Source organism: Rhipicephalus microplus, chromosome 2, assembly GCF_043290135.1.
Source record: "Rhipicephalus microplus isolate Deutch F79 chromosome 2, USDA_Rmic, whole genome shotgun sequence".
NCBI classification, from domain to species: domain Eukaryota; kingdom Metazoa; phylum Arthropoda; class Arachnida; order Ixodida; family Ixodidae; genus Rhipicephalus; species Rhipicephalus microplus.
The window spans coordinates 206,249,920-206,264,321 of NC_134701.1; the positions used below are offsets into that span (position 1 = coordinate 206,249,920).

Below are 14,402 nucleotides of genomic sequence, written 5' to 3' on the forward strand. Positions count from 1 at the left end.
AGGCTGAATTGAATTTGTACGTTATTTGGTGCTACCAAGGTGTTGTCGACAGCATAACATGTGATAGGCAAAGACGCCATTTTCTCATTTTCCCATCCTCATTCAACTTGTGTGGAAGTCCAACTGATGTGGTGGACAAGGGTGTGCTGCCTTCAAGTAGCAGTTCCAAATCTTCCTCGCATACGTCCATATATAAGTGCATCTGAAAGTTTGGATGGTAAAAATTTTCGACATTCGATTTTTCGGACTTGCTGTCATAATTTCACATCCAAAACAGCATTGATTGAGCCCCCACATCTGTCTCATCTATCATCTTCATGTTGAAACCAGCGTTTTCTTGAGTCGATAAACTCGCAACCGTAGCAGAGCTTGAAACGCAGCTTTGCCGCAACATGAGAATGTAATGAAGTCAAGCATTTGAAAATTTGAAGGGACCACTCGTAATCAGATGTAGACTGTATTTGTCCTGTGGTCTTAAAAAAGTTCGACTGCAAGGGTGCCTAAAAGACAGCTTCGCCGCATTAGGCAAATCTATTGAGGTGAAGCATTCTAAAAAAATTTGAAGGAATCATTTTTGATTAGATGTTGGCCGTCTAAACGGTGTAAGATATAAACAATTTATGGGGGGAGGGGACACTCCTCAGCTTTCTTTAAGGATGCTATCGATCAGTCGGAACCTTGGTTGCCCCGTTTTCAACTGGTCGATTGCGTCTTGGAGTTGTCCCCACCTAAAATGTTTGTACCTGACACCGTGGCCGTCTATAAAAAACTCGACCTCGACCGTAGCGGAGACTGAAAGGCAGCTTTGCCTTAATACGAGAATGTTACGAGGTGAAGCATATTAATTATTTGAAGGGGGCGCTTTTAATTAGACGTTGGTTGTATTTGCCTTTGGGAAGTTCGAATAGTAAAATTCCAATGTGAATCAAATTGAATAGCAAACGGTATTCGAATGATATTCAAAATTTCGAATGTTGATGCACTCCTATTGTAAGGTTAATATGCTTCCTGCACCAAGCATCTTCAAATAGCTTTTCATATTTTCTTACGTTCTTTTTCTGGAAAACTTCACAGGGCCAAGCCTTGTAGTTTGTGACGAAGGACATGTGCTGAAGAATGCCAACACTGGCTTGTCCAAAGCCCTGAGTACCTTGAAGACTGGCCGAAGGATTGTGCTGACTGGTACCCCCTTGCAGAACAACCTGACAGAATGTAAGTTTTATAAATTTCCTCTTTAGTGACTCATCATAATATTTACCTATGGCAGTATAGAAGCGAACTCAGTGCTGTATTGGCGTACGATTCTGCTGTGGGGCTTTCAGTGCTAGTTGCATGGTCTCTACGCAATCATTGCAGCAAGCTTCTTTGCATTCATAGTCACTACTGTATCATTAACGGACTGTTATAACCCTAATCTAAGCTACAAGAAAAGTAACCTTATATATAAAGTGAAACAAAGGATGATGTATGAAGAAAACACGGCTAAACGAGTCACAAGTGTCGTTTGTCAGCACGAGTGTGTTGCAACTCTCGAGAATCACTGCAAAAATAGAAAAGTAAAATACATAAATCAGGCAAGCTGTTAATTTTTCTGATTAGTGAAGCACTTTTAGTGACACCTGTATTTGCAGAACCTCGTCCTTGTGGAACTTCTCACTACATGATTCGGGCTAACTTTTCTCTGCAAAATAAATCCCATTGTTGCTGCTGTTTTCTTATTATTTTTTCTTTCTCTCTCACGCTACTTAATCTCGCTTACTTGTTGTTCACACCAAGAGGCACAGTGACGCTAGCCATCGCCATTTTGCAAGCTATAGAAAACATTTTCTACTCTGTGCACTTACTGTTCAGGCATTTACTATTGCCGCTAAGGCGTGAGCCTATCGTGCAGTCGTGCAGACTTCAAGACAATGAGTGGCCCAAAGTTCACACATATAAAAGAAAACAAGTCATTGGTAGTTTGCATGGGAGTGCAACTAGATCTGCTGCGTACTTTATGGTCTAGCCTTGGCTCTCTCTGAACTGTCAGTGCTAAGAGAAGTCTTCATTTTACTTTTTATCAAGTTAAAGAGCCACAATACATGTCAGTCTTTATTTTCGGGGCATTTGCCTTGATGTGGTGTTATTTGATGATTGCATCGATGCAATGCAGCAGAAAAATTGCTTTTTTTGGACTGATAAAAGCTTAACAGATTGCAGTGCTTTGTGTGCTTTCATCGGTGTCCAAGGAGAATGTAAACACATGATGCCAAGCGGTTTCCAGCGATGCCACCAGGTGTCGATGCTGCCTGTGAATCTCGCAGTACTTTGCCAATGATGGGCTTACACCTGCAGATAATGTTTACATAGTTACTTAAGCCACGTATCGTGCAGTACTTAGGGCAAGAACTTAGGTTTGCAAGTACTGATTATTTGCTAGTTAATTTTGCTACAGTGTTTGGTGATCTTAAGATTATTTATTGTCCCATCTGGAAATAATTTTTGTTCTGCAAGGATTTCTATTGTTCAGCAAACATGGTGTAAACAAAGCATGGAGTTTACTTCATAAAGGTGCTGTCATATTTGTAGCAGGGTGACTGTTTGTCATACATGAAGTTTTTATTTGTGAAACACTGAACCTCGGAAAAAAAAAGGAGGGGTGCTGCATATAGGTGCTATGCTAACAACTGTTTGCAAATACCATCAGATGCGTATAGCACTCATCAACTTGCCCGAGATGTTTTTCTGAAATATTGAACCTTTTTTTTGTTGTCAATGGTAAAATTCTGATGAACTTAATTAGCCTTAGCGCTTATAAGTACTCAATTGTCTTTTTGTATTGTATGTCGCACTACTATCACTAGTAGAGCTTTCTTTTTATAACATTAATTCCAACCATGCGACGCCAACAAACAAGCCTTCATACAAGGATATTTAATTTCTGCAGTGTTAGCTCAGTGATGTATGCATATTCCTGAAGAAATCAATTTAGATACCCATGTGTGTCAAGTTGTCTTCCAGTTCACTTTCATTTATCTTTTCTTTTTTATCCCTACATTGTCAAATTTAACAGTTAATATATTCCCTGGCATCATTCACCGTCTGCATCAAATGGTTATAAAAAATATGCTTCCTTTAGTTTCTTATTGCACTTGCTGTCTGTGAATTTGCATGCCATTTTTTTTGCTCATATAGGTTTTATAAGTGTCACGTCATTATGTGTGTCCAAAAAGTTTTAAATGTGACAAGTAAATACTTGCGAGCAGGAAAAGTTGATGCGAAAGTACTAAAGGGGCAAAAAGTTGATTTGTTTTCAATCCATTTTTTTTTGTGTGATAGAACGCTTACTCTTCGTAGTGTTCGTAGCTGCCGTAGCTAATCCCAAAAGCACGTAGTCGTTTTATAAGCAGTATTTTTTTATCTGAAAGGCTCTGAACATCTGAACACGAATGAACCCTTTCAAACCGCAACACTGAGAATTGATAGCGATGCTGGCAGCCATTCTGGTGACTTGTGCATTCTGTCGTTTTGGTTTTGCAGGAGTTCCTTTAACTGTGCTTAACCATATTTTTTCTGAACTTTACAACTATTTTACAAAATAACAAACTGGTACAATGACTCGATGTGGCCTTATACCGCTTCTCTGTATTTTTACTGCATTGTATTCGTCTGCGCCCAAGGTTGTTGCGCCCGTGTCGTGGATGGCTTGTCCCTTCGTCGTTACTCTCTTGACACAGGAGCCAAGCTAAGCCGCCAAAAACGTCACTGCAAATATGCGTGGCTATGCCGACCAGCAGTAGACACAATTTCTGAGACAAATTGTAATGTCACGTAGTTTATTTACGTACAGACCTACTGGAAGGCCGAGGAACGCCAGTAGAGCGAGGAACGTCAACAGGCCGAAAATACAAACAAGCGCAAGCTCGGGTCGCGCGTTTGCACCTACGCTGTGGCTTGCCGTTTCTTGCTGCTTCGTCGTCGTTCACATAGTTCCCTACATTGGCCCCCGATGAATAGCGTAGCCAACCTGGCAACCTTAGCCGTAGTTACTATAGCGGGGTCGTAATACGGCTTCAGGCGACTCACATGCACAATTTCTCGGCCACGACGGCGTAAGTCATCAGACTGTGTCAAAGGCTCAATCTCATAATTGACTGGTGACGTACGGGTGAGAATGCGATAGGGCTCGTGGTATCGTGCCAGTAATTTCGACCAAAGGCCAGGAGTACTCGGTGGAATCCAGAGTCAAACGAGAGCGCCAGTCGTGAAAGTAGAGAGATGTCGGTCGGTGTCATGCCGTCGCTTCTGGCGGCCTTGGTCCTCGGTTGTCAGTGAACGGGCCAATCGTCTGCAATCTTCTGCGTACCTGGCAACATCAGAAATTGTGTATGGGAGGATAGTGTCCAGCGTGCACGATGGTTCACGTCCAAGGGGAAAACCCTGCTGTCGCGGTCGTAGCGGTGTTATACGCATACGTGACGAATGGAAGGACAGTGTCCCAATTGGTCTGGTCTGAAGCTGTGTACATCGTCAACATATCACCGAGAGTGCGATTAAATCGTTCTGTGAGGCCGTTCGTCTGCGGGTGATATGCTGTCATCATGCGATGAACCATGTTGCACTGAGCGAGCAAGGCTTGAATGGCGTCAGACAAGAAAACACGCCCCCGGTCACTCAAAAGTTCGCGGGGAGCACCATGACGAAGAACAAACTTGCTCAATATGAAAAACGCAACTTCCCTCGCGGTTGCTGCAGGTAGTGCTGCCGTCTCCGCGTAAAGCGTGAGGTGGTCCACGCCGACAATTATCACCTATTTCCAGAAGACGACGTGGGAAGTGGTCCATATAAGTCCATACCGACGCAGTCAAATGGACGCGCTGGACAAGGCAGAGGTTGAAGTGTACCGGCAGGGCGTTGAGGTGGGGCTTTACATCGCTGGCATGCAGTACAAGCACGTACGTACTTGCGAACAAATGTGTACATGCCGCGCCAGTAGTACCGCTGACGTAGACGGTTGTACGTTTTGAGAGCGCCGGCGTGAGTGCTTTGCGGGTCGTTGTGGAAAGCAGTACAGATTTCTGAGTGCATGTGGTTGGGTATCACTAACAGCTACCTCCGACCTTCAGACGTGTAATTCCGCCGATAGAGGAGGTCGTCTCAAATAGCGAAATGTCTGGCTTGACGGGGGATAGTTCTCGGGACTGAATTAGCTAACAGATCAGTCAGAAAGGCGAGGAGTTGGGAAATCGACACATCTTTGCGTTGTTCCGATGCCATGTCTGTCAAGTCGATTGGTGTTATGACAGCTGAAGAAGGTGACGAGGAGGTTGGGTCAGCCAGTAGCGGCAAACGAGATAGCGCATCAACGTCGGAGTGCTTGCGGCTGGATCGGTATACAAGACGAATGTCGTATTCTTGTAGGCAAAGCGCCCAACGACCAAGGCGCCCCGACAGGTCTTTGAGCGATGATAGCCAGCGTAGAGCGTGATGGTCCATGACGACTTCAAAAGGGCGGCCATAAAGGTATGGGCGGAACTTCGTCAAAGCCCAGACAATTGCGAGGCACTCTTTCTCAGTGACGGAGTAATTACACTCGGCTTTCTTGAGGGTTCGACTCGCGTAAGTGACCACGTATTCTTGGTATCCTGGTTTTCGTTGAGCCAATACAGCACCAAGACCGACACCACTGGCGTCGGTGTGGACCTCCATAGGCGCATTGGGGTCGAAATGACGTAGTATTGGAGGTGATAATAATAACCGCCGAAGCGCGGTGAAGGATTCATTGCACTCTTTCGACCAAGCAGAAATGCCTTTGGAAGTTGTCAACAGGTTGCTAAGAGACGCGATGATGGAAGAGAAGTTACGCACAAATCGACGAAAGTATGAGCACAGACCGATAAAACTTCGAAGCGTCTTGATGGAATTGGGCTTCGGATAGTCGGCCATGGCGCGGAGTTTCGCCAGATCCGGGAGAACACCCTCTTTGCAGACAACGTGACCCAGTATAGTGACCTGACGTGCGGCAAAATGGCACTTCTTGGTGTTAAGTTGAAAGCCAGCAGAGGTGAGACACGTGAGAATAGCACGAAGACATACAAGGTGAGTCGAGAAGTCACGAGAAAAAACGACGATGTCGTCTAGGTAGCAGAGGCACATGTTACACTTGTAGCCGCGAAGGATGGTGTCCATCATCCGTCTGATGGTAGCTGGGGTGTTGCAGAGTCCAAACGGCATGACGTTAAACTCATACAGCCCATCAGGTGTTACAAATGCAGTCTTCGATCGGTCAGGATCAGCCATTGGAACTTGCCAATATCCTGAGCGTAAATCTAAAGAGGAGAAATATTCTGCTCCTTGCAAGCAATTGAGAGCATCGTCGATGCGTGGCAACGGGTACACATCCTTCTGAGTCATCTTATTGAGCCGGCGGTAGTCGACACAGAATCGGATAGACCCATCCTTTTTGCGCACAAGTACAACAGGGGATGACCAAGGGCTCTGCAATGGCTGGATGACACCACGCTTGAGCATATCGTCGACTTGTTCGTTGATAATACGGTGCTCTTCCGCTGAAACACGATATGGTCGTTGGCGTAAGGGAGCATGAGTACCGATGTCAATGAGGTGCGTGATGTTCACTGTGCGACCCAAAGATGGTTGAGCGCAATCGAAGGCAGAACGGAACTCTCGAAGAAGGGACAAGAGTTCACGTCTTTGTGTCGGCGATAACTTAGCGGCAACAGAGGGCTGGAATGAGTCTGGCGCGGGCAGTGTGGCCACAGGTGGCGTCATAGCATTGAGCTGGAGGTGAGGTGGGTGTTCGGCAAACTCCAGAAGGCGCAAGAGGTCAACGTCTTGTATGTTACCCAAACATTCTCCGCAAATTAAGGTAACTGGCGATGATAGCGAGTTCGCAACGAGCATGGAGGTAGCACCGGATTCCACGGTGAGTATGGCAAAGGGCAGGTGTAGGCTACGGCGGCGGGTAAATACGTCAGACGGAGTGAACAAATCAGTTCCGGCAAGAGCGGCCGTACAGGTCAGGGCTACAAGGGTGGATGTTCTCGGTGCTATTTCCGTGTCTGCAACAACGACAAGTTTGTAAGATTCAGAAAGAGAATCTACCAAACAAGAGGTTGGCAGCAGTGTAAGGGCAACTTCTGCACGTGAGCAATCTATGATGGCCCGATGACGCGAAAGAAAGTCCGATCCAAGAATGACTTCGTGGGAGCATGATGCCAGCACAAAAAATTCAGTGGCGTAAAGTTCACCTTGGATAATGACACGTGCAGTGCGCACAGCTGTAGGTTCTATGCACTGCGAGTTGGCCGTGCGGAGCGTCAGGCCCGAAAGAGGCGTCGTCACCTTTTTCAACTTGCGGCGTAAGGTCTCACAGATTATGGAAACGGCAGCCCCTGTGTCGATAAGTGCTTGTGCGGCGGTCCCCTCAACATTGACGTCAAAAACGTTTTGCGGCGAAAAATATGGAGGCCTTAAGCAGTTCGAATTGTATGCAGCTGTTGCCTCCGGAGCTGCAGCGATCAGTTTCCCTCTTCCGTAGCAGGTCGGCGAAGCATAGGTGACAGGGAGCGTCGTCGGGGCGATGGTGACCGATGGTTTGCGTAGGGTCGATGACCGTCAGTGGTGTACCTTGGCGGCGTCCTAGACGACGCAATTGTCCTGCCCATGGTGTCAACTGGAGGGGGATCTCGACGACAGTGGCGGGCGACGTGTCCAGCGATACCACAGGCGAAACAGATGGGCCTATTATCTGGCGTCCTCCAAGCGTCTGAGCGACGGTAAAATGGAGCTGAAGATCTCGCGAAGGGATACGGCGCAGCAATTGGGTTTGTAGGCACGACATAGGGCGGCGTGGCAGGTTGAGCATACGGCATACGCTGTTGCGTAGGCCGAGCAGCGACGGCGGCGTACGTGAGAGGCGTAGTGACAGGTGGTTGCTGATGCATCGGTGGAAGGGTCTCAGTGACTTGGGTCCGAATGGCGTGTTGGAGGTCCGGTGCCAGAGCTTACGCGGGCTTATGTGTCAGTGGCAGCTGTGACAGCTGGCGCGCTGCCTTTTCGCGGACGAGGTCCTTGATTGTCGAAAGCAGTGACTGCTGATCGGTAGGATGGGCAGCTAGGTGCAATCTTGCGAGCGTGTCTGGCGTCGTGAGGGCTTGACAAGCGATTGCGCGCTGCCTACGCAACTCATCGAAGCTCTGACAGAGGGAAACGAGCACAGCAATTGTGGGGGGATTTCTCGCAAGCAACATCTGAAAGGCGCCGTCGTCAATGCCTTTCAATTGTGCCTGATTTTTTCTTCCTCAGGCGTGGTAGAGTTGACGCGGTTGCATAGATCTTCAATGTAGCCCGTGTAGGTCTCGCCTGGTTGCTGCGCACGGTGACGTAAACGCTGCTCGGCTTGAAGCTTGCATGCCGCAGGTCGTCCAAAGACGTCCGTAATAGTAGTCTTGAATGCAGACTACGTAGGAATGTCAGCTGCGTGGTTATTAAACCACAGTTACGCGGTGTCCGCAAGGTGGAGCGTGACGTAGCCCAGCTTACTTGGGTCGTCCCATTTGTTACTTGCGCCGACTTTGTCTTACCTTGTCAACCAATCTTCGACGTCCGACTCAGTGGAGTCCGTGAAGATAAGAGGATCTCGTTGAGGATACATGGTGCTGCAAGTGACATGGACGGTCGAAGGTCTCACCTGGAGAGGCGTCTCGGTGGCCATGTTCGTGTCACGTAGAGGGGGAAGCTTATGGGAGCGAAGTTCTAGGTTTGTACGGGAGTCCACACACCTCCACCAGATGTCACGTAGTTTATTTACGTACAGACCTTCTGGAAGGCCGAGGGACGCCAGTAGAGCGAGGAATGTCAACAAGCCGGAAATACAAACAAGCGCAAGCTCGGGTCGCGCGTGTGCACCAACGCTGTGGCTTGCCGTTTCTTGCTACTTTGTCGTTCGCATAGTTCCCTACAATAAATAGAAAAACCATGTCGCTCCAAAATCTTAGCAACCCGGAAACTACATGCACGATTTCATGAGCAAGCAGTAAAGTTGCTCAAAATGCGCTGACGAACGTGGAATCATTACGTCATGGGAAGACAGCACCACTTTAATGGATACTACTAACGCAGGCCTATATGTACATTTTTATAGAGTAATATCTTTTACTATGAAGGAGCAAACAATATTTAAATACTAACAGGAAGATTGTTGACCGCATACACTAGTTAACGGTCACATGACAGGGCACATCGGATAATTGAAGTTTCTGGCACTAGGTAGTGCCACAGGATATCTTCATCTAAGGTCCCTAAATGAAAAAAAGTTTCCGAAGTAGCGGCACTTTTCTCTTTCCTCCTCCCCTATATTCCTGGAGCGCCCCCTAGAAGGTTCAAAACTTTCATGAAAAAGCGAATGTTTGGGTTCAGTTGCTACGGCGAATAGATGTAAATGAAACAAAATGGAATGAAATAAGTGGTAGAATAAATGGTTACCTTTATGAACATAAACGGTACAACACAAGAGCAAGCGGGATGTGCGTTAATCAACTGGCAACGTTGTGGAGTTTTATATTTTACACTACTAGCCATGGTGTCTCGTGTCGTACATCGTAGTTCGTCCAGGTATAACTAGTCCGCTTCTATGAATGTGTTTTGCGCTTGCTGTGACACTGTGAACGTGCTTCTTGCTGGATCCTGTCAGTGACCCTAAGGCGTGACGCTGTGACGAGTGATTTCAGTCAGCTTGTGCACACGCAAGGAAAAACCACGGCCAGACTGGTACGAACGCTTGACTAGCAGCCCTGCAATGACGGTTTTTTTAAATGTGCCCATTCTGACAATCGTGATGCCAGGTGATGTGGTGCGGTGTGTGGATCTTCCTGAAAAATGAGAGTTCTATGGGTTAGGTGTCCCGAAGCAGCTCGTTTATGCCGCGTTCTGGTCAACTGGTCAAGCATAAAATGTTCCTGATGATGCGTTAATTACGCGCTCCAGCTGCTCTGTATGCATGCATACGCACAAGTATTCGTAACAACTGACATGGACCAGACGTGCATTAGACGCGCTCCTGGCGTTTGAATAAACACCGACCAATAATCTTGCTTCACAGATCCGCGTCGACGTACGTCGATGTATTTGCATGAAAGCGTTCTCCTGAAATGTTTCATAGCTACACTTCACGGTGTGTTTCATTTCGAATAGCACAAGGTAAGTGGAAGAGAGCGAAACCATTTTCCGTTGTATTATGGCAACTGAGCATTGCTGTAAAACTCGTATATTGCATTGAACGAGCAATGCAAGACTATCTTGGCCAACTTGGCGCCAACTTAAACGCTCCTCCTCTTCAGTTTACGTCGTGGCTATGATTTCATCTTTGGTCAGGGCGAGAATCCAGCTGCAGCCATATGCGCATGGATACTCGTTTTGAATCTTTTGCATATTAATAAATAACACTGCCAGTCACTTGCAAGATCACGTGCAAAGAATTCACTAATTACGGATGCAGATTTCACAGGAACGGAGGGTTAAGTGAGAGAGTGAGGAGGACAGCTCGAGAACAATGAGTGACACTACCTTGGAAACTTGTTTCATCTAGTGACCTTATCTTCATTATTTTCGATGAAGAAATAAAAATATAACTCCGGTTTTCACAAGAAAAACAGGGTTGGAGGCACTATGAGGGACAATCTTTCCGTCTGTGCAGTCATCTCATTTCATGTACTGGGAAGTTGTCGGTTCCTATAAAGGAGCACTGACTCAAAAACTTTTCACCTTGTTTTTTCTGTTGCAATACATAGCTAACAACCCACTAATAATGGCTGAAAAATGCATTTTCTCAAGCAAGCGACAAATAATTATCTGGAGACAGTGTTATAGAACTCAGTCGCAGTTTTAGTTTCAGAGAGTGCCTAGTTAGGCATGACCCAAATTGGTTTTCACCTAAACGTCGCTTGTTACGTGAGCACAAAAAACAGTGTGCCATAAGTACTGTATTGACCACTCTTTTTAATGAAGACTTTTTAAGTGCTGGTACGATTTCCTCTTAGGCAGTGTAAAGATGTGTGACACTTAAGAATGCGCTGCCGAGGCAAGGACCTAGGCCTTCATGCTTTCGTGATAGTCTTCCCCTCTTTTTGTTGAAAGATTCTGTTAGGAGAGAGTTCTTGCAAGAATCGTGGCAGCACACACAAACTTGTGACACAGGGGGTGGTGGCTTGTTTGCCTGAAAACTGAAGGCGCATTTTGCATGTGGTGGTGTGACATTGATATTATATGTTGTCACGTCGCTCCAGAGATCCAGGCAAGGTTTATTGAAGGCTGAGAAACAGGGCCCTTACTAAGCGTCTCAATTGGGCTTTCTTGCTAGAACTGGGTCGGGCATGCACTTCTTTAATTAAAGAGGCCCTGCAACACTTTTTGAGCATGGTCAGAAAACGTTGCCGATTGGTAGTAGAGGCTCCTGAGAATATCCGAGCCAAATATTATAGTGCAGCACACCTCCTGCAATTCACAACAACCTATCACAGTCAGCAAAATATTGCTTTCTGTTCTTTTGGCAAATAATGGAGGAAGCTCAAAAATCACTCATAGGAGGCCTTCTATCAGCCATTGGCTGAATTGAGCTAGGTGCACTCGGTCGTTACAAGGATTGCCACGGGAGGCCGCGACTTGTCCACGCGTGCACGCGCTACCACAGTCATGTATTCAAAGAAAAAAAAAAAAAAAAAAGAAGTGCTCAAGGTTTCGAGGCGCGCCTGACATATTTTCTTTGCTGATGTCATTTCTCCCTGCTTGTCTTCCAGTGCTTTTGTTGGGATGAGGGAAGAGAGAATGCGATTACTACGTGTGACAAATCTTTGTAACTTTGCTTGTACTGGACGGATTCTTAAAATTTTTTTGGCATTGAATTTGTGAAGCAATAAACTTTTTTATTGAATCCATTCTATGATTACTTGGAAAAGTGTTTCAGGGCCCCTTTAGGTGGTCTGTGCCTTTGCATACGACCCACTACTACAGGCAGGCGGCAATATTCCACACACACACACACACACACACACACGCACGCACGCACACACACACACACACACACACACACACACACACACACACACACACACACACACACACACACACACACACATGCACGCACAAAAAAACCGTCGTTTTGATGCTGCAAGGTTATTAATAAAAAAGGCAGCTTAGGCAATACGAAAAGACATAACGAATAGTTAAATGTTACATGCTCACAGTCCACCAATGATGAGGCAATGGCAGTAGCACAAATAAACGGAAGCAAAATGACTTAACAGTAAGAGAAATTAAGAACGTGCAAAATAAGGTTTCATGTGCTCAGCCGAAATTATCTCGGAGCTCGGTTCTCTTCATTGTGTTATTGTTGACGACGCAGGGTTCGGAGCCACTACATAGTTCACGTGACTTACATGGTGCAACACTTCATACGCATCGAAGTATCTGCTTAGCAACTTTTTGAAGATGTCACGAGGAAAACAGGGGTCCAAACCGAAAGTTGGTCTCCTGTACTGTAAGATACGTCTCTGTTGCATGTAATGTCATTGTGACATAGTGTCAGTTTTGGGCCCAGAACTACATAGCAAGGAACTGAATCCAACCACGAGCGCACAGGCACACACACGAGAATATATTTACAGAGAACGTAACTATGAACGAGTAACACTTAAAGTAGTAGAAACACGTGGTCTATAGCTGTACTCAATGTCTCTTTGAATTAGAAAAGTCTCGCCATGTTTTGATGTGGCTTGCGAATCGCCGGCGCCGATCGCTCGTGGGCTGTGCGCCATCTGGCTCGTTGCCGTCCTCAACGTGCGTCGGACCACGCCGTGACACGGCCTTCTGCCGCAGCAGCAGCAGTCGGTAGCTGATTGGTTGCTCCGCAGCAGCTCTTCGCCACCACGCTCGTCTCAGCAGCGCACCGGGGTCGCGCCAGCCACCCGGAACGGTACCAGGAACATCAGGCCCGCAGCAACCAAAACCCACAGCCACTCTAGACGGCAGCCAGCACCGCGGAATTTCGCCTGGTCCCTGGGCCAGTCGCCCAGCCGGAGTACAGGAGCGGTAGAGCGCCTAGATGCCGTTGTCTAGTTCCTCGGATTGGACGTCCAGACGAGAACTGACTCCTTGCACGCGCTGCCTCGAACCACCGCACACCACGCGCACGCTTCGTTTTCCTCTTCGCCCCCGCACGGTGAACACTGAATTCTTTTTTTCCCCCCTCGCCTCTGTATCATGACAACCCCTCGTTTAAGAATGTTGTTTACAACTTTTATGACGTGAGGAAGAGGCGGAAAAAATGTCACAATGTTCTAGATAATTCACTAAATGTCCAGTTGTACGTCCACAGCACTTCAGAAGTTTACATAACATAGTGCAATACATTCCCATTACACGCGGCTCAGGTAATCTGCTCCGACATTATCCGACCCTTTGATGTAACAGACTGAAAATGAGTACTCTTGTAAGAGTAGGCTCCATTGCAAAACTCAATTGTTCAGGTGTTTAGCGGATTGCAAGTATTGCAAAGGCTGGTGGTCGGATTGTATGACAAATTGTTTGCCGTACAAATACAAATGGAATTTTTTCACCGCCCAGACAGGTGCCAAGCATTCCCGTTCGATGGTGGAATACCAGGTTTCTTGAGGCAATAGGTTGCAAAACCTGGTCCTCTCCTACCTGGAGCAGTACGGCACCAAGCCTAGTGGTCGAGGCGTCGGTGCAGAGAACAAATCCCTTTGTCATGTTGGGTGCTTGTAGAATGGGAGTATCTCCAAGCTTGTTCTTCAAAATAGTGAAAGCTTCTTCCTTAGAAGGTCCCCACGCGATGGTATTTCTCTGCCCTTTCCGTGTGAGGTCAGTCAAAGGCTTGGTGATCTCAGCGGAGTTTGTGATAAATTTCCTGTAATAGTTCGTTAGACCCAGGAAAGACTGCAGGGCTTTCTTTGTCTTTGGCGTTGTAGTTGCGAGTACGTTATTAAGGGTTTTCAGGAGAGGTTCAACTTTACCATCTCCGATTCGATGGCCAAGAAAACAGATGGTTTGCTCTCCTATCTCACATCTACTTGGCTTGATGGTTAAATTGGCGCGTTGTATTCGGTCAAATACACGCCGTAGAGTGACCAAATGTTCAGGCCACGTGTTTGTAGCAATGACTACATTGTCAAAATAGTGATAAACATTTTCTATATCACCTAGAACAGCTCACATGAGGCGTGCGAAAACAGCCGGAGCTGTCTTTATGCCAAAGGGCATGAACACAAAAAGGTATAGTCAAGATATACTGGAAAAGGCTGTTTTTTCCCGGCTGTCCACAGCCATGGGCACTTGCCAGTAGCCCTTGGTGAAGTCAAATTTTGAGAAGAATTCGTATTGACCAG

The 14,402-nt window shown here is 46.6% G+C and overlaps 1 protein-coding gene across 10 annotated transcripts in view; it reads left to right on the top strand.

The window, feature by feature from the left end:
• LOC119170468 (uncharacterized) overlaps nucleotides 1–14,402 on the top strand; it is a 148,202-nt gene that overhangs the window by 33,936 nt on the left and 99,864 nt on the right. For all 10 annotated transcript variants that reach the window (XM_075887292.1, XM_075887289.1, XM_075887286.1 and 7 more), the window contains one exon: nucleotides 1,075–1,212. In XM_075887292.1, coding sequence (XP_075743407.1) covers nucleotides 1,075–1,212 — 138 coding nt within the window. The remainder of the gene's footprint in view (nucleotides 1–1,074; nucleotides 1,213–14,402) is intronic.